Source organism: Grampus griseus (genome assembly GCF_964374135.1).
Source record: "Grampus griseus genome assembly, chromosome: 3".
Classification (NCBI taxonomy): domain Eukaryota; kingdom Metazoa; phylum Chordata; class Mammalia; order Artiodactyla; family Delphinidae; genus Grampus; species Grampus griseus.
Genome location: NC_139019.1, coordinates 77,616,025 through 77,643,164, shown reverse-complemented (window position 1 = coordinate 77,643,164; position 27,140 = coordinate 77,616,025). Strand labels below are relative to the sequence as shown.

The window sequence follows — 27,140 nt, the reverse complement described above, 5'->3', positions numbered from 1 at the left end:
GTCATGGTCCTGGCTCCACCACTAACTGACTTTCTGCTCCCTTTTGCCCTGCTCCCCTTGGAAGTTAGCTTATACTTTTTTAAAATGTGTAAGTTGGACTAGATCCTGCAATGGTTTCTAAGGTTGCTCCTGTGTATAACTTCATGCAGTTTGGAAGTGAATGTCACGGACTACCTGAGCGGGAGTGTCTAACCATGGGAAGGAAGTAAGATAGAGCAGTCTGCTTGGAGTATTAAATGGCTCTGGGGAGAGCATTTGGGCCAGGGAATACTGGAGTACTAGAGAAAAAGATCTTGTTTCAAAGAGCACTTGCCACTCGGGTGGGTACTATTGTGTAGTGAACAACCTGCTCAACTGTACGCTGTGGTTCTGAATGCAAATAAGATTTTTGGAGAGGAGGGACGGGATACTTTATTTGAAGTTACCTCATTTTTTTAAATAGGGGTACATTTCCTATCAGGTTTCCCACCTTGGGCAGGCTTGGGACTTTGTCTCCTATCCCCTGAGTTCTTTAATGCCATGAAAACCCAAACTCAAGTCCATCTGTACTAGGCCAGTGTCCTCAGGGCAAAAGCTGGCTGCAGTGCTCTGCTGACTTCTCATTTTTGGCAACTAAGTCGGCTTTACTTTTTCACTATCTCATGTAAACATTTAAAAAGACATGTTTGTATTTGTTATCCAGCGTTTGTTGTAGTTTTCAGAAGGGGGGTTTGATCAGGAACAGTCAGCATTAATATAAGAAATAGAACTTCCAATTGTCTTTCTTAATATTGGCAACCATATCCCACAATATGAAGCTGTTAATGTCAGTCTTCTAGAGAAGCCACTGTGGCATTTGGATAACTTCCGTGTACCTTTCTCTTCAGGTTTCCGTGTATGCTGTCCCAGACAAGATAAATCAGGCAGGTTATGCACTGGATGCCGCGGTGACTCTTCTAGAATTTTATGAGGATTATTTCAGCATTCCATATCCCTTATCCAAACAAGGTATAGATTTGGCACAGGTATTACAAAGTGTGGCATTTACTGACCCCAGCAGTAGATTATATCCTCCTAATTGGCATCTCCCCCCTCAGCTCGGCAGGCCCTCAAGTCGTTAAAACCTGGCAGGTTCCTGAGGCACTTGTCATGGAGATAATTTTGCCTTCTGACTTTAAATTAATTTTTTTAAAATAAATTTATTTATTTATTTTTGGCTGTGTTGGGTCTTCGTTGCAATGTGCAGGCTTTCTCTAGTTGCAGTGAGCGGGGGCTACTCATTATGGTGCGCAGGCTTCTCATTGCGGTGGCTTCTCATTGCGGAGAACGGGCTCTAGGTGTGCGGGCTTCAGTAGTTGTGGCTCGCGGGCTTCAGTAGTTGTGGCTCGCGGGCTCTAGAGCGCAGGCTCAGTAGTTGTGGTGCATGGGCTTAGTTGCTCCACGGCACGTGGGATCTTCCCAGACCAGGGCTTGAACCCGTGTCCCCTGCATTGGCAGGTGGATTCTTAACCACTGCACCACCAGGGAAGTCCTTGCCTTCTGACTTTAAAGACAAGCACAACTATATTATTGGGCAGATAGCAAAGGACAGAGGCTGTATTTTTTTCATGATTGGCACACATTTGGTAGGAACATAGAGTACTCAATGAATTTTTCGAATGAATTCATTGATAGAGCATGAGAAAATCTGCATTTTCTTTCTTACATGAGCCCTTAAAACTACTGTGTGTTTTGAGTTTTTAGGTGTATGGGAGTCTTGGGCATCCAAGGTCGAGTGGATTATTGAGACAATTGTTAAAATTGTCTAGTCCTCAAGCACCTTGTCAGAGAATTAGAAATGGAGTCAGGAGGTCTGAAACCCAAGCCTGACTTTGTCTTGCAGCAGCAAAGTAACTCTGTATGAGTCACTGAGTCCTTTTTCTTTATTGTGAAAGGTTCTTCAGTCTAGAATAATCCATGATTCTGCGTGAGCCACGTAGTTTTTCTTTGATCCCTACGCCCATCCACTCTGAAAGTTAGTGTGTTTGGGCAACATGTAGCTTGAGATTGGTAAGATGTTTTTGTTTCCTTCCCAAGATCTTGCTGCTATTCCTGACTTTCAGTCTGGTGCTATGGAAAACTGGGGACTGACAACATACAGGGAATCTTCTCTACTGTTTGATGCTGAAAAGTCTTCTGCATCAAGTAAGCTTGGCATCACGATGACTGTGTCCCATGAACTCGCCCACCAGGTATATAAGCTCAATCACACTTTCAAAAAAATGTTAACTATATCTATATTGCTTTTCTGGGACATAGGCTATTCATACTGTTGTATGAATTCTACCAATTCATTTTTACTATGTCTTTTTTCCCAGAAGAAGAAATGATTTCTTTAAAGCATTAGGTACCATGTTTTATAATACACATTGCGAAGTTTTTCTTTTTACTTTGAAAAAAATATTAGCTTTATAAATATGTTAACATTCATATACTGACCTTACACATATAAAATATATTTCCTTCTGAATGTCTGACGTTTATGGCCATGTAGATAATCTAGTTTCCATAGAAATCTGTGAATAACCTGAGTAATGTTTTCCTTTCAGTGGTTTGGGAACCTCGTCACTATGGAATGGTGGAATGATCTTTGGCTAAATGAGGGATTTGCCAAGTTTATGGAGTTCGTGTCTGTCAGTGTGACTCATCCAGAACTGAAAGTTGTAAGTTGTATTTACTTACTTTTTTTTTACATTTTAGATCGATCTGTTGTGTTGTTTAATGTTGCTGGAAAATACTTACTGATGTTAGATCATGGAATTCATAGAAAGATTGATAACTTCCCTGGGAGTTTAAATATGAATCAGGTTTCCAAAATGCTAGTGAACTTTAAAGATACATTGCAAAGGTTTATTTCCAAACTCAATTGCTTATTTCCAAATCTATGATTGTTATGAAGTTAGTATTAAATTTTGTCCTCCCTTAATATCAAAGAAATAGAAATAGTGACAACCTGTCTGTTCCATATCACTTCCCCAACCTTCGGGTTGCTCACTGAAGAAGTATTAGGTACAGATTGCTATTTCAATAGGGTCCTGGTTGCCAGATGAAATGAGTTATGTTTAAGATCATTGTACATTTGATTGTATAAGAACCTAGACTCATGGGTCACAGACTTAATGCTTTGGAACCTCTACGTGTTGACTTTAAAAATCATGTGTTTAACTTGTGAAAATCAAATGCAGTAAAATTAAAAAGAAACTTTATGTAAAAGCAATCCTTTATCATATTATAATTTTCATTTGGACATATTCATATCCCATTTTCATCTTCCAATACACATAACTTTTATGTAGTTATAATTATAATGTACATATAATTATTACACTAGAGTGGATCATAAATATTTTCCTGTTTCCACATAGTCTTTAATAATAAAAATGATTACGTATGGATATTATTCTATTGGATAATATGCCCTAATCAGGTTATAGTTGGGATTTGTTTTTCATTACTTTTTCTTTCACTACATGGTTTTAAAGCTAAATTTCTTTGCTTTAAAATAGTATAGATGATGATTGGAGATACTTAAATCACTATACATTTTAGTTTCTGATTTTGGCACTGTTGGACTGTAGGCATAATGTTTTTCTTTTTAATAGGAAATTTTCTTTATTCTAAGGTGATAAGTATTTAAACAAAAATTTCAGTGTTGATCTAAGATCACTGTTTCTTGGCTGTTCTTTAGAAGATAGTAATTCTATTTAATTTTGTAAATTCTATAAATATGGAAAAGGTTAGATTAGAAATTGAGAGTGTGAACCTATTATCCCAGGTCAGACCATCCTCATTTCGTATTTTTTTCAAGTAAATGTAAATCATTGGTGATGTTGTCTTTTTTTGTGTCTCAATAGGAAGATTATTTCTTTGATAAGTGTTTTAATGCTATGGAGGTAGATGCATTAAACTCCTCACACCCTGTGTCCACACCTGTGGAGAATCCTGCTCAGATTCGGGAGCTATTTGATGAAGTTTCTTATGAAAAGGTAAAAATGGATTATAAGGGTACAGTTTGGACCCTACACTTAAAAATGTGGGGTGGAGAGGTTATAGATAGTGTTTTGGGGTGACTTTCCCTTCATAAGGACTAGCCCAGATTGAATTCCTTCTCTTCTCACCCATGCTGCCCAGAGTTAACTCTTTTAGGCCTAACTTGAAGTTTAGCTTAAAATCCTAAAGATTATATTGTGGTCAGTTTGTTTACTCTCTTAAGTTGAATATTCATGGCCTACAGAAGCTTTTTATTTATCCTTCAATAAATAGGTCTTGATCGAGCATCAACTGTGTACCAGGCAAAAGCCTCTGCCCTTGTATAGCTTTTGGTGCCTTCAGAAACAGTTGTCCTGCACAATGTGTCTAATAAAAGAATTGGAAATTGTTGCCAACATATAATAATTGGGAGATTTTAAATAAAAATCCAGATTTTTGGCTTCGATTGGAGGGAAAAAGGATTCTGGTCATACCAGGCCTATATTTCCCTTAGCAGCATAGACTGGAGCTAAGTCATGGCTCCTTTATGAGATCAGAGTTCTGCTTTTCCACTTTCCCTTCCATTCCCAACCGTTTCTGTTATCCTCACCAAGGCAGAGAATGTGTCATTTATCATTATGCTTGGCAGAGAATGTGTCATTTATCATTATGCTTGGCTGTTTTATGTGTAGCAAATGGAAAAGTATATCTTGTTTGCATGTTTCCACCAATAGTGCAGAGGAGATAAAAGCAGACATAAAACAGACATATAAACACACACATAGATCAATGGAACAGAATAGAGCCCAGAAATCAACCCATGCATATATGGTTAATTTATGACAAAGGACCTGAGAATATACAATGGGGAATGGAGAGTCTCTTAAAAAAATGATCATTTAGTTCTCCCAACACCACATGTAAAATAATGAAACTGTACCACTATCTTACACCATTCACGAAAACTAACTTGAAATGGATTAAAGACTTAAATGTTAAGACTGTAAACCATAATACTCATAAAAACTGAGAGAAAAAGCTTCTTGACATGGGTCTTAGCAGTGATTTTTATGGTATATGACACCAAAAGTATAAGAGCATAAGCAACAAAAGCAAAAACCAAGTGGGACTGCATCAAATTAAAAGCTGTCTGCACAAAAAAACAACAAAATGAAAAGGCAGCCTACTGGATGGGAGAAAATACTTGCAAACCATATGTCTGACAAGGGTAATATCCAAAATATATAAAGAACTCATACAACTCAATGACTAAAGAAAACAATCTGATTTTAAAAGGAGCAGAGGAACTGAATAGAAACTTTTCCAAAGACAAACAGATGGCCAATAGGTACATGATAAGGTGCTCAACATCACTAATCATTGGGGAAATGCAAATCAAAACACAATGAGAGGGCTTCCCTGGCGGTGCAGTGGTTGAGAGTCCGCCTGCCGATGCAGGGGACACGGGTTTGTGACCCGGTCCGGGAAGATCCCACATGCTGTGGAGCGGCTGGGCCCGTGAGCCATGGCCGCTGAGCCTGTGTGTCCGGAGCCTCTGCTCCGCAGCGGGAGAGGCCACAACGGTGAGAGGCCCGCGTACCGCAAAAAAAAAAAACAAACAAAACAAAAAACACAATGAGACATCACCTCACGCTGGTCAGAATGGCTCATCTCATAAAGACAAATAGCAAGTGTTGGCAAGGATGTGGAGAAAAGGGAACCCTCGTGCACTGTGGTGGCAATGTAAATTGGTCCAGCCACTGTGGAAAACAAAATATTAAAAAATAAAGCTATCATATCCAGCAATTCTACTTTTGGGTATTTATTCAAAGAAAACAAAAAACACTAGCTTAAAGAGTTATGTGCACTCCCACGTTCCAGGCAGTGTTATTTACAACAGCCAAGATAATTGTTTCCGTAAGTGACCATTCCACAGTGCAATATTCAGCCATAAAAAAGGAAATCTTGGCACTTGTGACAACATGGATGGATCTTGAGGGCATTATGCTAAGTGAAATAAGTCAGAAAGACAAATCCTGTATGATCTCACTTATATGTTAAGTGTAAAAACAAACACACAGAAAATGAGCTCATAGATTGGTGGTTGCCAGGGGCGAGGGGCGGCGGTAGGTGAAATGGATGAAGGAGGTCAAAAGGTACAAACTTCCAGATTATAAAATACATTATAGGGATATAATGTACAGCATGGCAACTATAGTTAATAATATTGTATTGTGTATTCAGAAGTTGCTAAAAGTAGATCTTAAAAGTCCTCCTCACAAGAAAAAAAATTGTAACTGTGTAATGATGGATGTTAACAAGGTGTATTGTGGTGATCATTTTGCACTATATACAAGTATTGATTCATGTTGTACACCTGAAACTAATGTTATATGTCAATTATACCTCAAAAAAAACACCAGTCCTGTTGGCAGGAATATGCACACCATGTAGACATTCAGGGACCTGGGCTTTGCCTATCTAGTGACTCTATGATCCCCTAGAACCAGAGAGAGACTACCTCTGCCTAGGGGGGACCTAAGAAATTTTCCCGGAGAAGAAGATTTTGAGTTATGTCTTAAAGATGAATTGGGCTGTGCAGTGGAGGCTAACACAACATTGTAAAGCAACCATACTCCAATAAAAAATTAATTAAGAAAAAATGATGAAATGGGGCTTTTCAGGAAGTAAAGAATGTAGAAAGGGCTTTCTCGGAAGAGGGAATCATGATTTCTTAGGAAAAGAAGACTTGAAAGAGGGTGGTTGTTGAGAGACAGGGATGGAGGAAGGAAGGAAGAGTCCTTGGTGGTTAGTTGTATGCAAAGTTCAGGGGGAAACAAAGAACGTAAAAGAACATTTTTTTATCCTTGGACTACTTCCCTCGTTTGTCACCTGTCTGACCACTGGAGGCATTTGAGTTTGTGACCCATGATCTACAAGAATGGGAGTGGAGGGGAGAAGAGCTCTTATCAGGGGAATGCAGAGCATTTAGGAATTCTCTTGCTCCCTTTCTCATTGTTACTCTTGCCCTGCCAGTTCTCTTTGCTCAAGCCTGCCTGGGCCCCAAGATTCCTCACCGGTTACTCACCTTTGCTTCTACCCCTTCCCACTCCCACCCCAGAGCGGCAGTAGGAGAGCCACGTGGTGGTTCAAGTTCAGTTTTAGTCTGTACGTTGTCCACTCACCTGTGAATAATGGAAGGTCGCAGATGTTGGGGAGGCTTGGTTAGTGATAGAAAACGGTTCCAGTGGACTAAAAGCATAAACAGTCATGTTGATCCCCTGCCTCAACAGGTCCAGGTTTAACCCACTTTCTCTAATTGTTCCCTGAATTGCTAGACACTAAAAAGTTTACTGTATCTGCATTTTAAAGAATGACTCCAAAATAGTGTGAGGGTAGATTAGATGGAGGCAGACTACAGCTAACAGTTATTTACGTTGTCTTTTCAGGGAGCTTGTGTTCTGAATATGCTGAGAGATTACCTTGGTGCCGATGCATTTAAAAGCGGTATTGTAAAGTATCTGCAGAAGTATAGCTATAAAAACACCAAAAACGAGGACCTTTGGAATAGTATGGCAAGTGTGAGTATGTTTTTGTGTATCTCTGTGTTTGGGACTGACAGGCCTATTATCTTGTTTTGTTTTTGCTCTGTACCACATTAATCCCTCTGAAAAGAATCATGAGTGTTTTTTACAGAACTGAGTGATGTGTTTATTTTTGGTTTTTAGATTTGCCCTACAGATGGCACTCAACAAATGGATGGATTTTGTTCTAGAGGTGAACATTCATCTTCATCTTCAGTAAGTTTTTACATCTGTACACGTTCCCCCGAAGCACATTCTTTGACTCCGTTTTGTTTGAAGGATAGATAGCTCTGTGCTGAACTTTCCGAGGTCCTTGATGATATCAGTCTCTCTATAGATAAGGCTGCGTTTAAACTATACCAGACTGACAGACTTCCACAATTTTTCTTATATCTATCTACGCAAGGGAGTTGTCCAACCTTCTTTGGTACCACATCTCACTGATACTAATTTCTTCAGCTTCACTCTCTGTAAAGCAGTGGATTTATGACATGTTTCTGTGGTAGGTCAGGACTGTATCCATCAGGCCATGTCGATCGTTTCCATAGCTCTTCATTTGTGAAAAAACATATGATGGCAGGGAGCATTCTTGAGCGCTTACTATGTTTCAGGCACGTTTGAGGCACTTACGTGTATCATCTGCTTTACTCTTCACAACACGCCTATGAGCGAGTACTGTTATCCCTATTTTTACAGATGGGAATAGGAAATCCAAAGGCATATGATTAGTAAATTGTAGAGTGGGGATTTGAATTTAGATCTAACTCATGTCTTTAACTGCTAAACTATAAAGAATTCATAACACCTGAATCACAAAACAGTCTGAGTCTCTGTTTATCTGGCCTTGTGGAGTATTTTCATAGGTAGCTGAGGGTGAGTCTGGAGATCCAACAGGATTTTATCCACCAGGTTTTTCTTTTCTTGGCTTTTTTGCTTTTAGAGACAGCTTTATTCAGTAGTTACTAGATGTGTCCTGTAGTACGTTTTATCCTTTTATTAGCTCTTAAATATTTTTTGAAAACTTTTAGTATCAAAGAATAGATCCTTGTTTGAGTTCACGGCCATCTGTTAAGTGTGAGCCATGTCGGTGTTATCGCTTGGGAAGTACAGGCTCTTGATGGGACATGTTTTCCCCACCTTGCTTGTCTGAGAGCCAGCATCGTTATGCAGGTGTTGAACGCGTGGCCACTTTCTGTCCCTTCTCCCCCTGCATTCATTCACACTCCTGCTTTGTGCCTGGTGCCAAGCTAAGGTCTGCCCAGGAGAACCAGGTGTGGTACCTGTTCTCAAGACATCTATGTGTACAGAAAGAGAATGAAAAGTAAACAGTCAGTGCTTTAATGGGCATACAGTGGCTGGAGACAGCGGGGGAAGGGAGCAGGGGAAGGGACGCAGAAGAGCTTCACTGGTTGCAGCGCTGTGAGCACAAGCTTGGGTTCTTTCTTTTCCTAGAGTTGGGTCCAAGTGGGTCACGCGTCTGCCTTTTTCTTATAAACCAGCACTGGCGACAGGAAGGCCTTGATGTGAAAACCATGATGAACACCTGGATGCTTCAGAAGGGCTTTCCCCTGATAACCATCACCGTGAGAGGGAGGAATGTACACATGAAGCAAGAGCACTATGTGAAAGGCCCGGACGACGCCCCAGAAACTGGGTAACGTTCACAGAGAGAAACTCATTTTGTTGCCTAGGTAACATCTGTCTTGTAGGGTGAACCCTTATTTTTGAAGTAGTGCCCTTAACTTTGTTGCTAAAATATTTTAATCAAATCTATATATCCTAGGAATTTGACTTATCCACCACCATCTATTCAAAAGGATGAAGATGATGTATAATTATTTTAACATTCTCATGGTTTGTAGTTAGATATGATGGTAATTTCCAGTTACTGGCTTGAAATCAACTCCAGTAGAAGCATTTGCCACTTAGTTACAATAGTGCCTGGCATTTGGGTTGGAGCTAAGGACATAAACATTTAGGTGATTTCTGGGAAATACAAGAGACTCCATTCTCTTCTTTGGAAGTCTTGAGTTAGATCCCAGAACCTGTCTGTCAGCTTAACACTACAGAGGACATCACTGGAAATGAGACACTGCAACTGGACTGACCCTGGATGGACACTATTTACAAAACTTTTTATTTTGAAATAATTTCAGACCTATGGAGAAAATATAAGGAGAGAGCAAAGAATTCCATATATTCTTTGCGCAGATATGTGTTAACTCTTTACCACATTTGTTTTCTCTCTCTCCATATAACCTAAAATATCAAACAGTTCCAAAAAATATGATCTTTATTTCTTTCTATATATATATGGCATATATATATTTTTTAAATGTTTGAGGGTAAGTTGGAGACATGATTTCCTCTTTACCCTGAAATACATGAGTGTCGTATTTCCTAAAAAACAAGAGAATTCATTTATGTAACCACGGTACCTTTATCAAAATTATGAAGTGAACTTGATAAATACTATTATCAAATGTATCAACCTTATTCAACTTTCCTCAGTGGTCCTAATAATATCTTTATAGCGAAAGAAAGAAACCTGGTTCAGGATTTTACATAGGATCACATTGTATTACTGTTCACATCTCTTTAGTTCTTTTTTTCTGAAACAGTTCCTCAGTCTGTCTTTCTTGACCTTGATATTTTTGAAGAGTACAGGCTAGCTATTTTAGAGGATGTCCTTTAATTTGGGTCTTCTGCTGTTTCTTCACGATCAGGTTCAGCTTATGCATCCTTGGCAGGAATTCCACAGAAGCGATGCTGTGTTCTTCTGAGTATATGATTTAGAAGGCACATGCTATCAATTTCTGCCATTACTAGTGGTCACATTTTTAAAGTTAGGCACCCTGAGATCCCTTGAGGCAATCACTGCGCAGGCTGTCAGGGCTCACGCGAGCCCAAATTCCTAGCTCTATTCAAGGAGTCCAAGAAGAATGAATAGTGCCCCAGCTGGCCACTCCTACAAAGCTGGAAAATGGGCTGGGGATGTTTTGAGCTCTTTACAGTAGCAGTTTTGGGTACCATCCTTCTTTAAATGAGCCAGTGCCCGGAGCGTGGTAGGAGATTTAAGAACTGCTTGTTGCAGTGAATCAGCAAATGAACAAATCCATCCTCCTTTCTTGTAGGTACCTGTGGCACGTCCCATTGACATTCATTACCAGCAACTCAGACTCAGTCCAGCGATTTTTGCTGAAGACAAGAACAGGTAATTTGTTGTGGAACTAACTAGCTTTCTTCAAGAAGGAACTATGGAAATGTGTAGGACTTAGATAATAAGTTTTCTTTGCTATTTATCTTGGTTAAAACAAAAAGGATCAGGTCAGCCTTTATCTTAAGCAGATCTGTGACCCAATTTCTAGTGAAGAATATAGGTTTGAAAATACTGTCTGGTTGCCAAAAAGGAAGGACAGTATCTTGCCAGATAGGGATTAAAACAGTTGAGGTATGTAATGCTGAGGAGAAGAGATACTTGGGAAAATTTCCCCTTACTTTAACATTGCTGGGTTATATCATACATATGGCCTGAAACATGGCATTCTTCTCATAGGTCTATAAATCTCACAAAATTAGTGTCTAAAACTAGTATTGGCTTTTGTCTATTGGGATGCTGTTTTCTGGTTTCTAAAAGGAATGTGTTCAATATGAAACTCATTTCAGTATTAAAATTGTTCAGTATTAAACTCGCCTTTAATTTCCTTGTCCAGTCTCTGATCAGAAAAGCTTTCTCCAGGCAAGAGAGAAAATGGAGCTATGATTTATTTTATTTGCTCTAGATGTGCTCATCCTCCCAGAAGAGGTGGAATGGATCAAATTTAATGTTGGAATGAATGGCTATTACATAGTGCATTATGAGGATGATGGATGGGATTCTTTGACTGGCCTTTTAAAAGGAACACACACGGCCATCAGCAGTAGTGATCGGGCCAGTCTCATTAACAATGCTTTTCAGCTTGTCAGGTAATACAAGCTCTTCACAGTCTTGGTTTGTTTCTGAAAGCTGCTGTTGTCATTCAAATCCTTGATTTCTAAAGATGAAAGTGATTGCTAATAAGTTGAAGGGTGTTTTCTCCTAAGTTCTTCTAACAGTTCAAGGTTGCTTTTAGTCTTAGGATTAACCTCTTATCTGCGTCCGCTGAGTAAGGCAAAAGTAAGGAATCTGTATTTTAATCTTTATCATTAATGACTCGGATCAGACTGAGACAAAAGTGTAGAAAACCAGGAGACCAACATCCTGGAGAAACCTCTTGCCTGGTCCCTAAAGCCTAGTCCTGCGGCTTTTTCTGGCCCTGCTGTAACAGATCAGGTTTCTTCCCGCTGGGTCTCTGACAATCCTGAAGGCTTCTTAGAAGACCAAGTGGCCCAGGCCCAAGTTGTGGGCATTACATCTCTCAGACTAAAGGAGAGATCTCCACACGCCCCACTCCCACCCCACCCAAACTGGATAGCTGAACTGCATAGCATCTTTGTGGCTCATAAAATGTGGCCCAACCAGATGACCTTTGAGTGGGTGAGGATAGTGTTCACTCTTTTTTTTTGCCCCATAACATTGGCTTTTCAGGAAATGTTCCCCAAGCCTAAAACTCAACCTTCTTCAATATTTAGGTAGAACTGAAGTCTAAGGGGAATCACCCAAGTGGGAGGGAATACTGTAATTCTCAGCCCCACGTGTCTCTGCTCTAAATGTTGTGGACTTCCTTTCCTGGGCCTCTTGAGGTGACAGAAAGCAGTGGGGAATAAAGATAGGGGTTGATTATCTAGCCATTTCTGCCCTGCCTAAATATTCCCTTCCATAGCGCATTACTGATGACATCATAGGGGATTTTGTGTTTATTTACATGAGCGTGCACCCTACCACTAAGATGTTTAACACCAACCCTCTGTAATGAAGAATTGATATCTATATTCAGTTTCTTTTTGAAATGGAGACGAGGATGTGTTGACTCCAGGGACTCATACTTGTGACTGAGTGGCAGTCTCAGGTGAGGCTTCCTGAAGGATCTTTGATCAAATTTTCCATTTTACTCTGCAAGTTCAGCACAGTCCGACGTTTCACAGAGGGATAGATGCTGACCTGTTCCCATCGCATCTTAACCACAACTCATAGAGCTAGTTAACCCTAGCTCTATTATTTGAGAAAGTTCCTTCACAGTGTAAACATGCCACATGTTGTGATGTATGTGACAGGAAAGATGTTAGTATAAAGGTAATTATTTATAAGGGAGCGTTTATATCCGATTGAATGTTTTGCTGGAAGGTTGTTCAAATAACTTTTGAAACAAATAGTTGATTTCCTGGATCTTCTTTTAAACTGCTAACCCTGGTGTCTCTTGACCAGCATTGGAAAGCTATCCATTGAAAAAGCCTTGGATTTAACCTTGTACTTGAAACGTGAAACTGAAATCATGCCAGTGTTCCAAGGTTTGAATGAACTGATACCTATGTATAAGTTAATGGAGAAAAGAGATATGAATGAAGTGGAAACTCAATTCAAGGTAAAAGCCTGAAATAAGTTGAATAGTTTTTAGACAACTGGTTTGCTTTGGTGTAGGTGTGGAAAAGAGTTCTTATCATGGTGTATATTATATATATATAATATATGTATCTTATATATATCTTGATATATTTTAAAGAAAATCACAATGACCTCAGTATTTGGGTTGACCAATGAAGACTTTGGTTTTATTTTGGCACTAAAAATAGGCATGGCACTGTTAGATTCTGTTCTTAAGTTTCACAGATTTGCCATTCCCTCATTAGGCTAATTGTTTATGTCACTTTACTTCTGTACTGTGGTAGTTGCTATTAAGATTTTCTGGGACTCAGGTACTTAAGCAAGAGGCACAAAATTGCTCCTTTTGGCAAAATGTAATGACGTCTTGTATAATTTGCTCTCAAAATTTAGTCATATCAACTGTCTCTGTTAGTTTGCTTTGAAAGTGGCAGTTCATCTTGATTTTAAGTAGATAAGGATATATTTATAAAAGATTGTTACACAAATACTGAAATCGTTCATCATTTCTTGCTTTTGACCCCTTTTATAATTAAATATAAACAACTGCATGGCTTTGGAAATATGAATTGGACTAAGCTTTAAAAAATAATCCCCATCACCTGAGGGTGTATTGGATTATATAAACCATGAGATGACTTGGGACGGGACTGGTGACATGTGTGGCTTTCCCACAGGCCTTTCTCATCGGGCTGCTGAGGGACCTCATTGATAAGCAGACTTGGACGGATGAGGGTTCCATCTCAGAGCGAATGCTGCGGAGTCAGCTGCTTCTCCTGGCCTGTGTGCGCAAGTACCAGCCCTGTGTGCAGAAGGCAGAAGGCTATTTCAGACAGTGGCAGGAAGCCAATGGGAATTTGAGGTCTGTTTTTATCGAACAACCGGTTTGTTCAGATAAGGGGTATCTTTTATTTTTCCACCATCATTGCTAAATGTTGGGAGAAAAAACAAGTATAACAAGTCTCCCCTGCTGTCCTTTTTGGGAAAATAATTTTTTGTTTTTTAGACTTATCTATGCATTGCTCAACTTTCTGTTTTAAGTTCCTGACAGGAGGCCGGGGGTTTGGTTAATGGGGAGGCGGGCGGCAGGGATTCGGTCCTTTTAGACTTGGGGCTTAAGTCCTATCCAGGAAATACTAAGCCAACAATATACATGCTTCTATTCATAAAAGTGCTTACAAACAGGTGGTCCTATTGGATTCCTGACTTTTGTTCATGGACTGCATTTTAAGTCTAGTTTGAATTTCCTTCTTTTGACTTGAAAAGTGACCACCTATTGAGTCACTCAGCATCCTTAAAGTATGTTAGAAATGTAGGTATTTATAGAAGTGGCATTTCACAATGTATTTTTGAGAAGGCTACTTAAAACCTACTTTCAGTTACTTTCTCTTGCTTCTTTCCTAAAGTGTTACTGAGGGAAAGAAGTTATTTTTGTTTATATTTCCAGGCATGCTTCTCTGATTGTGGGTCCAGTTTATTGTTTCATAATCTGCCTCTCTCGTGCATGCAAACGCACTTCCGTCATCTCAGCCTCTCCCTGGGTGTGTTCTTTTCCACAGGCTGCCCAGCGATGTGACCTTGGCAGTGTTTGCTGTAGGGGCCCAGAACCCAGAAGGATGGGATTTTCTTTATAGTAAATATCAATCGTCATTGTCCAGTACTGAGAAACACCAAATTGAATTTGCTCTCTGTATTACCCACAATAAAGAAAAGCTTCAGTGGTAAGTAATTCATTCATGTTCAGGTAGCCAAGAGGAATTAAATTAGATCAGATCCTTCTGGCATCTGTTTTTGTCCTCTTGGCCAGGAACTGCATTTCCTGCTGGGAACATTTATGCAAGAGGGCACACATCTAATGTGTACGGTAAATAATTAGAGAGCAGCGGGTGTCAGGAAAAATATTTAAAGGAGTATGTATTTGCGTATATCTTTAAAATAACACATTTAGAAATTTACACCGGATATACCTATCTCAGCTACATTTGTGAGCAAATGAGAGAATATATGAGAATCGGTGTTGTAAACACTGTACAAATGTTAGTTTTTATTATTATGTAGCTATAGGGAGTTTCTCTGGTAACCTATTTATCTTTTGTGTCTTTATTATTGGCAGATCAGCTTTTTTCTTTCCCAAATTATTTTATTAAAGTTGTTTGGAACTTTTTCAGGGCCTCTTCGTTGCTAACACTTCTTGTCTTAATCATTCTAGGCTACTAGATCAAAGTTTTAAGGGAGATACAATAAAAACTCAAGAGTTTCCAGATATTCTTAGAACTATCGGCAGAAACCCAGTGGGATATCCACTGGCCTGGCAGTTTCTGAGGGAAAATTGGAATAAACTTGTACAAAAGTAAGTAGTGCCCAAAATTGTGTTGTGACTGGCAAAAATTCCTAAACCTGGCTGTTTTAGCTACGTTTGTAAAATAACAGTGATTATCTAAAGGGATTCTTTTGACTGAAGAAAGGAAGTAGAGGTACTTTAAATACCCTTAGAAAATATGAAACTCTAATTCAGTGCTAACTAATGGATCTGGATGGTCAAGTGTTTCATTCCATCTGGAATAATCTCTTCCCGCACCCCGTGACCTACCAGAAGCCACCTGCACAGTTCAGGCAAGTCTTCTGTTTAGTACTTCCACTTGTTGTATCTGCCCAAACTCTTGTAGCACCTACTGCTTCTGTCATTTTCTTTTGGGTACTTAATCTTTTATTCAGCGGCTGGTGTGTTGATTTTTTACAACTAGATCTTAGCCCATTGGAGCAAAGGATCACGTCTTATCTTTTTCACACCTAACCAGTTTTTAGTTAATTGCTATCACATATATGAGGCACTTAAAAACACATGTCGAATGAACAAATACTTCACAATACATTTTGACAATTTCTATTTCTAGGTTTGAACTTGGCTCAAGTTCCATAGCCTACATGGTAACGGGAACAACAAATCAGTTCTCGACAAGAGCACGGCTTGAAGAGGTAAAAAATAAATAAATAAAAAGCTTTCTTTTTGAACTTCAGTGACAATTATCTAATAAATATGAGGTAGGCAAAATACTTTAAGGGCCTGATGAGTTAGAAGTGGATTTGGTCACTTGGTAAACGTTCTTTTTGGATGGGTGTTTTGTTTAGTGTGGTGTTTTTGACATGAGCAAAAATCAGTTACAAATAAACCATTGAAAACTGTGCCTCTTCCCAAACACATTTAGAAGTCTTAGCTCTGCCATTAAAAATTTTAGGGCTTAAAAATTACTTTAGACATTTAATCCCTGTTTAGGATGTTACAAGTGATTATCGGAGGTTTAAGTGACTGAAGTGATCCTCTAGTTATTTTGAAAGAGGCAGGTCTGGAAGCTAGGCTCTCCACTATTTGAGCTCATGATTTCCTATTACTTACTTATGAACCATCTACTTTCAGAAAGAATTCTAGGCAACTTTTAAGGTCCATATATAACATAATGCTAAAATAAAGAACAAAAAGCTGCATAATGTTCAGAAAGGAAATTGTATGAGGGATTTATGCTGAGGATAATTTATTGCAGTTGTACCCTAAGTTTATCATAGCTTCCTAGCGGCCAAAGAAAGATGAGAAAACAGTATGCGTTATTGTCAGGTAAGAGAGAACCATGGAACATACAAGTTTTCCACAAAAGCAGACTTTTCTCTCAGTCTTAAACTTCTGAGGAGTTTGCTGTATGGGTCATTTTGTTGCGGTGGCTTTTCTATAATAATATTCTCTATAGTAAAGCTGTAGAGCAGATTTTACATGGTTTTAAAAATGGTGCAGTTAGATAAAAGCTGAGAGCCTAATGTTAACTTTTTTAGGGGTGGTTCCATTGTGTAGTCTGGTTACACCATGATCTAGCTCGATGGAGAGTGCTTTGAAAATGGGAAAGAAATGTCACAACCCTTTTCTCCAATTTTTCAGTAGCCTCACCCAGGTTTGTAAGATTAACTTGCACATAATAATTCAAGCCTGAATTCTAGCGAAGTCTACAGCAGAGATATTCTGTGTGATGACAGCAGAGCCATCTATGGGCTGGGACCAGATAGACCAGGTCTGTAGCAACAAAACATTTCATTCATTATCTTGTTCTTTCATTAATTTTCTCATGAATTCATTCAAGACATATTACATTCTTACTCTACAACAGGTGTGGTTTTAGGTTCCAGGGCTACAATGACGAACAGGATAGACAAAGCCCCTGCCCTCATAGAGCTTACATTTTACTGGGGGAACCAGACAATTACAGACAGATCAACTCATGTCAGGTAGTTACATGCTCTGAAGATGAAAAAGGCAAGGGAAGGAGAGCGAGTGACTGGGTAAGGGAATGGTGCTGTGTCCTGTGGGATGACTCGCGGACCTTTGAGGAGATGTTGAAGGAAATGCTGATATCTAGGCGGAGAGTGCTGTGTGCAGAGGAAACCTCGGGTGCAGAAACCCTGTGGCAGGACATGTAAATGAAAGAGCCCGAGATGTTGTCCGAATGCAGAGTGTCCTACTGACATTTACAATGCAGGAGTCATCCTGAGCCCTTCCTTCCCCTCACATCGAGTTCATCCCAAGTCCTGTTGGCTCTGCTTCCGGCATCTACACCCCATCTGTGCACTTCTCTGCTCTTACCCCGGCCGAGCCTTTCTCACCTCTTGTGTGGCCTATGGTGACAGCCTCCTTCCTAACTGGCCTCCCTCCTGCCACTTTGCCAATACCACACCATCTCCCACCTTTAAAACGGAAAAACAACCCACGACTGACCCTGTCTTGAAACCCTGCCTGTCACTCTTGAAGTCGCAAACCTCTCCTTCCCATGTGGATGAGAAAGTCCTTACCTGGCTCCTGCCCGCCTCTCCGGCCCTTTCTCACATGCTCCTGTGTTCACTGTCTCGCCCACTCCAGCCCCTCAGCCTGCTCCTGGGCCACCAGGTGTTTCTCCTGCGCGAGGCCTCTGCGCTTTCTTCTTCTGCCTGGCTTGCTCTTTCCCCAACTCTAGACCGGAAGGGTTCATTTTATCCTTTCGAGGCCCCAGCTCAGATGTCACCTTCCCAGACCACTCTGTCGAAAGCAGGCCACCCCCTCCCCAGTTGCTATCATAGCCCCGGTTTATTTTCTCCTCAGCAGTATAGAGTCAGCAGAGTTCATTGCTTGTCTCCCCAGGCAGACTGTAAGCTTCATGAGGGTAGGGTGCTTGCCTGATTCATTGCCTCATCCTCAGTGTCTCGCACAGTAATCAAGCCGGAGAAATGAATAAGTACCAGAGTAGAGATTCATGAAGAAATGGGTGAGGGGGAGTCCCTGGTACCTGCTGGGCTTTAGGTTCTGCACTTCACCCACATTACACGACGACATCCTCACCAACGCTCTGCAGTGTCACAAAGGAGGAATCCTAGTCCCAGAGAAGTTAATCATTTACTCACCAACTAGTAGCATAAATCTGGTTTTCTACCCATATGCACAGAAAATATTCTCAAGGAGGCAGGTTTGAATCAAATACGTACTCAGTTGAGATGCTGAATTTCCCAAGGCAGATGAAGATAGGAGTGATAAATTGGGGTCAGGAGAAGTAGAAGGGCAGGCAGGGGTTAACAGCTGGCTTTGTTAGAGCTCTTGCAGGCTTGTTTTTCAGTACTATCATGGTAGGCTTCTTCAGGATTAATTAATTAATTGGACCAATTAGTAAAAATATTGATGTGGTTTGACTGAAGAGTGCCCAGAGTGATTTCTTTTTTGAAGTATAGTTGATTTACAATGTTGTGTTAATTTCTGCTCTATAGGCAAAGTGACTCAGCTATACACATATTCTTTTTATTGTTTTCCATTATGGTTTATCACAGGATATTGCCAGAGTTACTTCTTAAACTGCCTATTAATTAATCTTGAGTTCTGAGAGACAAAACAGTAGATTGTGCTACAGTTTAAGGCGGGACAGTGAAGCGGGTTAAGTGTTTTCTAAGTTGCTATAGTAGGAGGGCATGCCTTCAGCTCACAGAAAAGTTCTACTGAGATTTAATTTTAAAACAACCCCGAATCATTTAAAATTGGAATTTGATCTTTCAAAAAGCCTATTCTTACCCCCCTCCTTTTCCCAAACTTACGATGTTATGACATGGATTTTTAAGGAATTAACTGTCTGGCATCCATGCTGAATAAATAATGTATCTTGGCTTAGACTTTCTTCCTGTCTACGAAATCAAAAAATTGATGGATTAACGTGAAGTGTATGGGAAAAGTTTAAGAACACTTGAAGGTGAGACAGAGTAGCACAATGGTCAATGCTGTTGCAAAGCCAACCTATTCCTCTTGTGAGCTTAAAGGGGATAAAGTACCCATCGGTGAAACAATAGCAAAGATATTTTTGAGGAGATAGTCAAGCGATTCTTATCTCTTTAAAACCACGGGGAACTTTGGGTGGATTTTATCTTGAAGGAACAATACATCAGTTGTGGATTAGGATAAAAAAAATTGGCAAGGTTTGGGGTATTACCACCATAACTTGCTAAGAACCCCATTCCCCAGTGTTTCTATCATAACAGACAAGGCCAGGCCCATGGAGGAAGACTGCACGTATGTGGCTGAAACTGTTTTGCTTGGCAGAGAAGATACTCTGCACATTCTGCTTTTTCAGCTATGTTTAAAAAAGTTAAGTTTGCATCTGTGTGTCTATAACAGAATACACATTAGATACATGCGATTAAAACTTAATTATGAAATGGTAAACAGTGAAGTCTTTTAGAATCTGGCAACTGTGAATAAATAAAAAAGCTGCAGAGAAAAAACACAAAACTTGACATCGTGAGGCATGAGCTCATTTCATAGAGCTTAAGTTTATGTACATAATCGTATCCAGACACCTGGCCCTGTTCTCTATGTAGAATTTTGAAAAATGCTGGAAATTTGGCTTCAGTTTTCTTTTAACTAGCCTGAACTTTGTGTAACTTAATAAAACAAAATTTTAAAAAACCAATTTTTCCTCACAAGGTAAAAGAATTCTTCAGCTCTTTGAAGGAAAATGGGTCTCAGCTCCGTTGTGTCCAGCAAACAATTGAAACCATTGAGGAAAACATACGTTGGATGGATAAGAATTTTGATAAAATCAGAGTGTGGCTACAAAATGAAAAGCTTGAACTGCTGTAACAATCCGTTCCTTGTTGGTTCCTGTGATGTGTAATCTCCGAAATTTTATTGAATGTGAATATTTTAAAAATAGAGATGGTTGTCTTGGCACCCAGTGAAGATATTTCCTGCTCCTTCAACTCCTTATTCATTCGTCCCTTCTTATGAAGACTGGCTGTTAACTTTTTCATCAGGGGGTTATTGCCCCCACGTGTTCCATTATAGGTGTTACCCCCAAATGTAAACCCAAGTGGTGGGTTCCCTACTATGGAGAAGTGAAGTACCTTATTCTTCTATTTTATATTTTATACTTAAGCCCTGTGGTCTCCAAACCCCTGGTCCCCACACCCTGCTCCCCATGTGCTTGTCATTCATAAACTGTTGTGTCAGTCTCCTGGGAAGACTCTGAACAGTAGTGACTACTGAACCATGAACCCCTGGGGCAGTGATTGAGCCAGGAGGGCCCGGCTCCGCTTTCCACCTTTCTCTCCCTTGCTGCGTGCCCAGGGGCTGGCTTGTTGGAGGGCCACATCATGAGACTTCCCTGGCCTCTGGCTTTTGGTTGACCTCCCAGGAGCGCAGATAAGAGCTGGGGTTGGGGAGAGAGTAGGTGATGATGGTGTTTATTCCCCAGGTTCCCTTGCAGGTTGCCTCAGGCTGGCCTCCACCGAAGGTCTCAGCTCTAAGGAGGTGGCCCTCTTTCCCACAAGCCTTCTCCATCTGTGCGTTCTACTAAGTGCTTCCTCCTCACATCCCTTCAGGGTGAAGGGTGAAGTGGGAGCCTGGCTTAATTAGTCCTGGCTGGACTTGTGGTTTCCATACATCCTGCTCACATTTTTGTTTAAAGAACAAACAAAAAACTCCACAGAAACCTTTTGTAGAACCCTCCTCAGATAATCCTAATTTGAGTGTGCCATCTATTTCCTCAGGACCCTGAATAATAGTGTCTCTTCTGAAAAAGCCAAGTGCGTTCAGGTCTAGAAGAGAAACCTTTCATTTGAAGTTGAACCTCAGAGCTTTTGATCCTTAGGTAGGTGATGCTTCCTCTCCTTGTTCCTTATTTGGCCCAGTTTATGAACTCTAAATAAGTTGTTATTGGCACTTATTGCCAGTAAGGCATTGCAGTCTCTAGTAAATGATAAGGTATTGATAAGAAATGGAAAATACTTGCTTATATTAGCCTAAGTAAGTGAAGACAGTGTGTTGTATTGGAATTGAAGTATTTTATGAGTTTTCTTTTTTAATATATTGCAAAATTTATGATAAAGGAATATGATATGAAAAATGTCAATGTGTTTTTCTAATACAGTGTGGAATAGAGGATCTTTTCTGGACATAAATGTGTTTTGCAATTCCATTTTTATACATATTGCATGGCTTAATGGCTTGAGAACTAAAACCAGAAATCACTGGTAATTTCCATCCCCAGGTGTTTTTCTTCTAAAAAAACATACAAAGCCAAGATTTTAATGTAAAATATTTTTCTTTAATTGCATCTTATATCTCGATTAATGAAACATGGAAAATAGTGGTTTTCAGTTTTGGTCACCTGAGGAACCTATTTTCATTTGCTTTTAGAGAAGTCCATTTTCTAAAGAGATACAATATTGCCACACAATGTGCAAAACCCTTTTTGGTAATAAAAAATTGTTATTTACCTCTAAGCAAATATTTGCAGTTATTTACTCCAAATTAGATGGGTAAAAAGGACTGATTTAGATCCTGTAGCTTACTCAACTCATCATTAATTACTAGCAAACACCCAAGTGTTGAACACGTTTCTAATAAACAAAAAGGCATATTCTGAGTACCTTAACTATATGTTTACTTTAACAGGTATTTCCTAAATGTCTGGATTTTGGTATGTAATTTTAAAATACTTATATGTATGCATGTAAATGAGTAATACTGCAGCCATATCCTTGCAAACACATCTGTCAATGTCAAAGGTTTCACTTTTTTTTTTTTTAAACAAAACCACTTTGTACTACCTATAGACACATAGTTGAAATCCCTCAGGAAAAGTTTATTTTCTTGTTAGTGCCTTGAAAAGGTCTGTTTAGTCACCATAATCCTGGCTTATATTTCCCAGATTTAGACTAATAATGCCTGCATCTCTGATGGGATGGAGACATAGCATTTGAAGTGGATGCAGTTTGAAATCTCAGAGGTATATGCATGATTTTTGAAGACAACTTTTAGGTCGTATTAACAAAACTAGATGCCCATTATAAGCAGTATTGTTATTGTTGCTTGCCTCCCACCCCATTAGATGGTATTGGTGATATTACTTATTTTTAGTGAAGTTGCTAAATCCTAATAAATAGTTTAAACAGATGCTGAGGAAGGCTGTGCTCTCTGAAAACAAGGAATTCCAAATCAGTTTTATGATGTGTACCTGATATTTTTTCCTGCATTCACTATCAGGAAATAAAGATGGGATCTGATAAATATTTAATTTCATCAATGACACTGGTGCTGTATTCATAAACCGTTCAGAGAGGTATGAGAAACCATTCCAAGTTGTGGGATATCAGACACTAGTTCTTAAATTGCTGTGGAGGAAAAGCAGATTTTTAAATTTTTTAAAAGATCTTTTTCTTTATTTTTAAGCAGAAGTTTGTGTTTTTGGTAAACCCAACTTCCATTAAGCTACATGCTGTACAGTGCAAGACTAATGTGGCAATGGCTCTAAGCAAACAACTGCTGCTCAGGTTTTACAGAGAGAGGCTGGAAAGCCCAGCTTAATGCAGTAAACCAGCAGAGTTCAAGCCATATGAGTATTCTAAGAATTAGATTTTGTTATTCTTGGAACTTGCTGTGCAAGACGCAGAGTCTGCGTTTTGCTCTTCTGACTCGAGTCAAGTCTCAGTAGGCCTGTGCTGACGTCCTAACCTCTGGCAAAGAAGAGTTCAGCCTGAAAAGGGGCGCAGTGCTTCTTCGTCTGTCCAGGTTATCTATTGTTAGCAGCTCAAGAGGAGACATGTGCCCAATGTACGATATTTTATGTTTGCCTTATAAACATGAACCCAAAGAAACATCAAATACAGTTCAAAAGCCCAAGAGGAAAGGGGTAACGAGAAATCAGAAAACTGAAGAATATGTAAAGCATTGTTTTCCAAATGCTAACAACAAAAAAATTAAGTGCAAATTGAAAATACTAATGAGATTTACAGGCACAGGGTAGAAGGTGCAAAAGTTTGCAAAGGTTTTTCCTTTTGTGTGTGTTGCTTTAAGAAGCTATCAAATATATCTCTTAGAAATATAAAGCTCCTTTCTCTCCCAACTGAAGACAATTTTTAAAAATCCGAAGTTTATCAGTACTCAGTAGAATAACACAGGTGAACCAGACAAATTCAGTTTCTTTTCAGGAGAAGAGTAACAAACAATGTTTAGGATGTCAAGAGACTCAACAAATACTGCTGTCTAGAAGCCACTCAGAAAATTTTTCTGCTGTCAAAGGCTTTTGTTCTTCAGAAGTCACCATCGACCAGCTGAAGATTTTATATGCGGATACCTTGAAAAATTCAAAGAAGAAAATCCAGTGAAGCATTTGATATGTAATTTTCTTATTACAGGCATAATAAATTTAAGGGGGAATTTACTAAAGTTGATATGAGAGTCAAAAATTAAAAGAAATTTATTTTTATAATTTTGGGGAAAATCTTTGGAGCAGTTCTAATCAGTATACCTCCCTCTTTGTAGGAAATAAAAGTGGATTCATGGTGAGAGAGCCTAACCCAATTTAACCTACATTTTCATTTCTTTTAGGTTTTTGGCAGCAAGTGGTTGTAAGCTTTTATGGTTTAGAATAAGACCTGTTCTCTCTGAAGTTAATAAGGGCCCAGCTCTCAAGATAGATCTCACAGACTCCCTCGTCCATACCAGCTCTTCAGTTACCATACAGTAGAATCAAACACAGAGCTTTACTTTCTCAAACTAAGATGAACAAAAGTTGTCAATCTTTTCCTTTGCCCTATTCTCAAAACTCTAATTACCATCAGACCCTAGGGGGGTACTTCTCCTCACTCCACAATGTGTTTGTATTTTGGGTAATATCTATATCATAAGGCCATTTCACTATAAGATGTAACATGCCAGTTCTGCTCTGCCCCAGTAACCTGCAGTCATGAGCATTTGGGTTTCAGTCAAGTAGACTTAGATAGTCATTTTCTTTAAGAGCCTGGCCTAATATCTTAAAGAGCTCTTAATTATAAGATTAATGTTTTTAAACATTCCGATAGCACCATTTATTACTTTACAGGGAATTACTCTATAGATTTTGCAATGTGTATTTCATGCCAATAGCATAAAGAGAACATGAAATACTCAAGAAGGGGACTTCGTTTCTCTCACCTATAACACATAGGCTGGTAGAAGGTACAATCGTCTTCATTTACAACAAGCACCAAACTTACCAAATAGTGTGAACTTTAACTTGTACTTTTTCCATCATCTTTTCGCTTGGAAGTTTCCTCCTTTGCCTAGAAGGACAAGCAAAAACCATCAGTGAGCTCTTTATTTTCTGGATTAAGTGCCAAAAACTGATCAACCAGAAGAGGCTTATGAGGAAATAGGCTTTTCAGAATTAAAAGGGCAAAAATGGCAGTCAGCAGGGGAAAATAAGATGGTCCTTTTAAAGTATCTCATTTAGCCCATACACTGAATTCTTCCCCTTAAAGTTTATAAACTAAAAATAATCTTAAATGATTCTAAATTTTTTACTCTAGACTTTGTGGGGATTTTTGTTTTTGAAGGCCAGCATAATTGAAGAAAAAAAATACATAGGTGTTCATGGATGGTATCCATTCGTTCCACAGTGATCCATCCTTCTCTTATACTTGGGGGCTTACCCGGCAGCTAATCCACTCAGCATATAGGGTTACTGTGCTTTCTATTTTTTGAGTATGTACTTTGTATTAAATAATAAATATTTAATCAGATATAATGGCATGAGCAACTAATTATCAATCTGTTTTCTTGTATCTTTCATGGATTTCACTTTTTTTGAGGTATAATTGACATATTAGTTTCAGGTGTATAACGTAAGCATTCCATATTTATAAATACTGTGGAATAACACAATAAATCTAGTTAAAATCCATCACCATACATAGTTACAAAATTTTTGTGATGAGAACTTTAAAGATCTACTCTCTTAGCAACTTTCAAATATGCAATACAGTATTTATTGACTGTCATTACCATGCTTTACATAACAGTCCCATGACTTAAATATTTTAAGTTTGTACCTTTTGACTACCTTCACCAATTTCACCTACTCCCCCATCCCTCACCTCTCTGGCAGCCACCAATCTATGAGCTCATGTTTTTGTTTTTAGATTCTACATATAAGTGAGATCATAGAGCTTTCATCTTTCTCTGACTTTTTTCACTTGCATAATGCAATCGAGGTCCATTGATGTTGTTGAAAAGGTAAGATTTCATTCTTTTTTATGGCTGAGTAATATTCCATTGGGTATATATACCATATTTTTTTATCCATCCATCAATGGACACTTAGGTTGTTTCCATAACTTAGCTATTGTAAATAATTCTGCCATGAACATGGGAATGCAGATACCTTTTCAAGTTATTTTTTTTTCAAAGATTTTTTTGATGTGGACCATTTTTAAAGTCTTTATTGAATTTGTTACAATATTGCTTCTATTTTATGTTTTGGTTTGTTGGCCGCGAGGCATGTGGGATCTTAGCTCCCCAACTGGGGATTGAACCTCTGCCCCCGCTGCACTGGAAGGCAATGTCTTAACCACTGGACCACCAGGGAAGTTCCCAAGTTAGTTTTCATTTTCTTTTGATAAATACCCAGAAGTGGAATTCCTGGATTATATGGTAGTTCTAGTTTTAATTTTTTGAGGAATCCCATACTGTTTTCTATAGTGACTATAACAATTTACATTCCTACCAATAGTGCACTTTCCCTGATGATTAGTGATGTTGAGCACCTTTTCATATGCTTCTTGGCTATCTGTATGTCTTCTTTGGAAAACTGCCTATTTAGATCCTCTGCCCAGTTTTTCATTTGGATTTTTTTTTGCTGTTGAGTTGTATTAGTTCTTTATATATTTTGGGTATCAATCTCTTATCAGATATATGATTTGCAAATATTTTCTCCCATTCAGTAGGTTGCCTTTCATTTTGTTGATGTTTTCCTTTGCTGTGCAGAGCTTTTTCGTTTGATGTAGTTATACTTGTTTGTTTTTACTTTTGTGCTTTTGTTGCCTTTGCTTTTGGTGTCAAGTCCATAAAAATCTCTATTAAGACTGATGTCAAAGAGCTTACTGCCTATGTTTTCTTCTAGGAGTTTTATGGTTTCAGATCTTATATTCAAGTCTTTAACCCATTTTGAGTTAATTTCTGTGTATGGTTTGAGATAGAGGTCCAGTTCCCAACACTATTTATTAAAGAGACTGTCCTTTCCCCACTGTATATTCTTGGCTCCTTTATCATTAATTATTGACCATATTTCTGGGCTGTCTCTCAATTTTTTGTTTTTGGTTGTGCCGTGCAGCTTGCAGGATCTTAGTTCCCTGACCAGGGATTGAACTCATGCCCTCAGCAGTGAAAGCGCAGAGTCCTAACCACTGGACCGCCAGGGAATTCTCTGGGTTCTCTATTCTGTTCCATTGGTCTATGTGTCTGTTTTTATGCCAATACCATACTATTTTGATTACTATATCTTTGTAATATAGTTTGAAATTAGGGAGCATGATGCCTCTACCTTTTTCTTTTTTGAGATTGCTTTGGCTGTTTGGGGTCTTTGGTGGTTCCATACAAATTTTAGGATTATTTTTTCTATTTCTATGAAAAATGTCACTGGAGTACAGATAGAGATTGTACTGAATCTGTAGACTGCTTTGGGTAGTACGGACATTTTAACAATATTTTTTTCAATCTATGAGCATGGAATAACTTTCTA

At 39.0% G+C, this 27,140-nt stretch overlaps 2 protein-coding genes across 14 annotated transcripts in view; one reads left to right on the top strand and one right to left on the bottom strand.

Moving 5' to 3' along the window:
* Positions 1-23,479, top strand: part of ERAP1 (endoplasmic reticulum aminopeptidase 1) — a 35,563-nt gene extending 12,084 nt beyond the window's left edge. The window contains exons 5-19 of the mRNA XM_082650616.1: positions 867-987; positions 2,056-2,210; positions 2,568-2,681; positions 3,873-4,004; positions 7,437-7,568; positions 7,716-7,787; positions 9,071-9,225; positions 10,706-10,785; positions 11,354-11,537; positions 12,916-13,072; positions 13,767-13,951; positions 14,649-14,810; positions 15,299-15,439; positions 15,984-16,065; positions 20,066-23,479. Coding sequence (XP_082506742.1) covers positions 867-987; positions 2,056-2,210; positions 2,568-2,681; positions 3,873-4,004; positions 7,437-7,568; positions 7,716-7,787; positions 9,071-9,225; positions 10,706-10,785; positions 11,354-11,537; positions 12,916-13,072; positions 13,767-13,951; positions 14,649-14,810; positions 15,299-15,439; positions 15,984-16,065; positions 20,066-20,221 — 2,028 coding nt within the window. The 3' untranslated portion in view covers positions 20,222-23,479. The remainder of the gene's footprint in view (positions 1-866; positions 988-2,055; positions 2,211-2,567; positions 2,682-3,872; positions 4,005-7,436; positions 7,569-7,715; positions 7,788-9,070; positions 9,226-10,705; positions 10,786-11,353; positions 11,538-12,915; positions 13,073-13,766; positions 13,952-14,648; positions 14,811-15,298; positions 15,440-15,983; positions 16,066-20,065) is intronic.
* A 146-nt stretch (positions 23,480-23,625) lies between these two features.
* Positions 23,626-27,140, bottom strand: part of CAST (calpastatin) — a 125,474-nt gene continuing 121,959 nt past the window's right edge. For all 13 annotated transcript variants that reach the window (XM_082650618.1, XM_082650620.1, XM_082650622.1 and 10 more), the window contains 2 exons: positions 24,619-24,684; positions 23,626-23,717 (listed from right to left, as the gene is read on the bottom strand). In XM_082650618.1, coding sequence (XP_082506744.1) covers positions 24,634-24,684 — 51 coding nt within the window. In that variant the 3' untranslated portion in view covers positions 23,626-23,717; positions 24,619-24,633. The remainder of the gene's footprint in view (positions 23,718-24,618; positions 24,685-27,140) is intronic.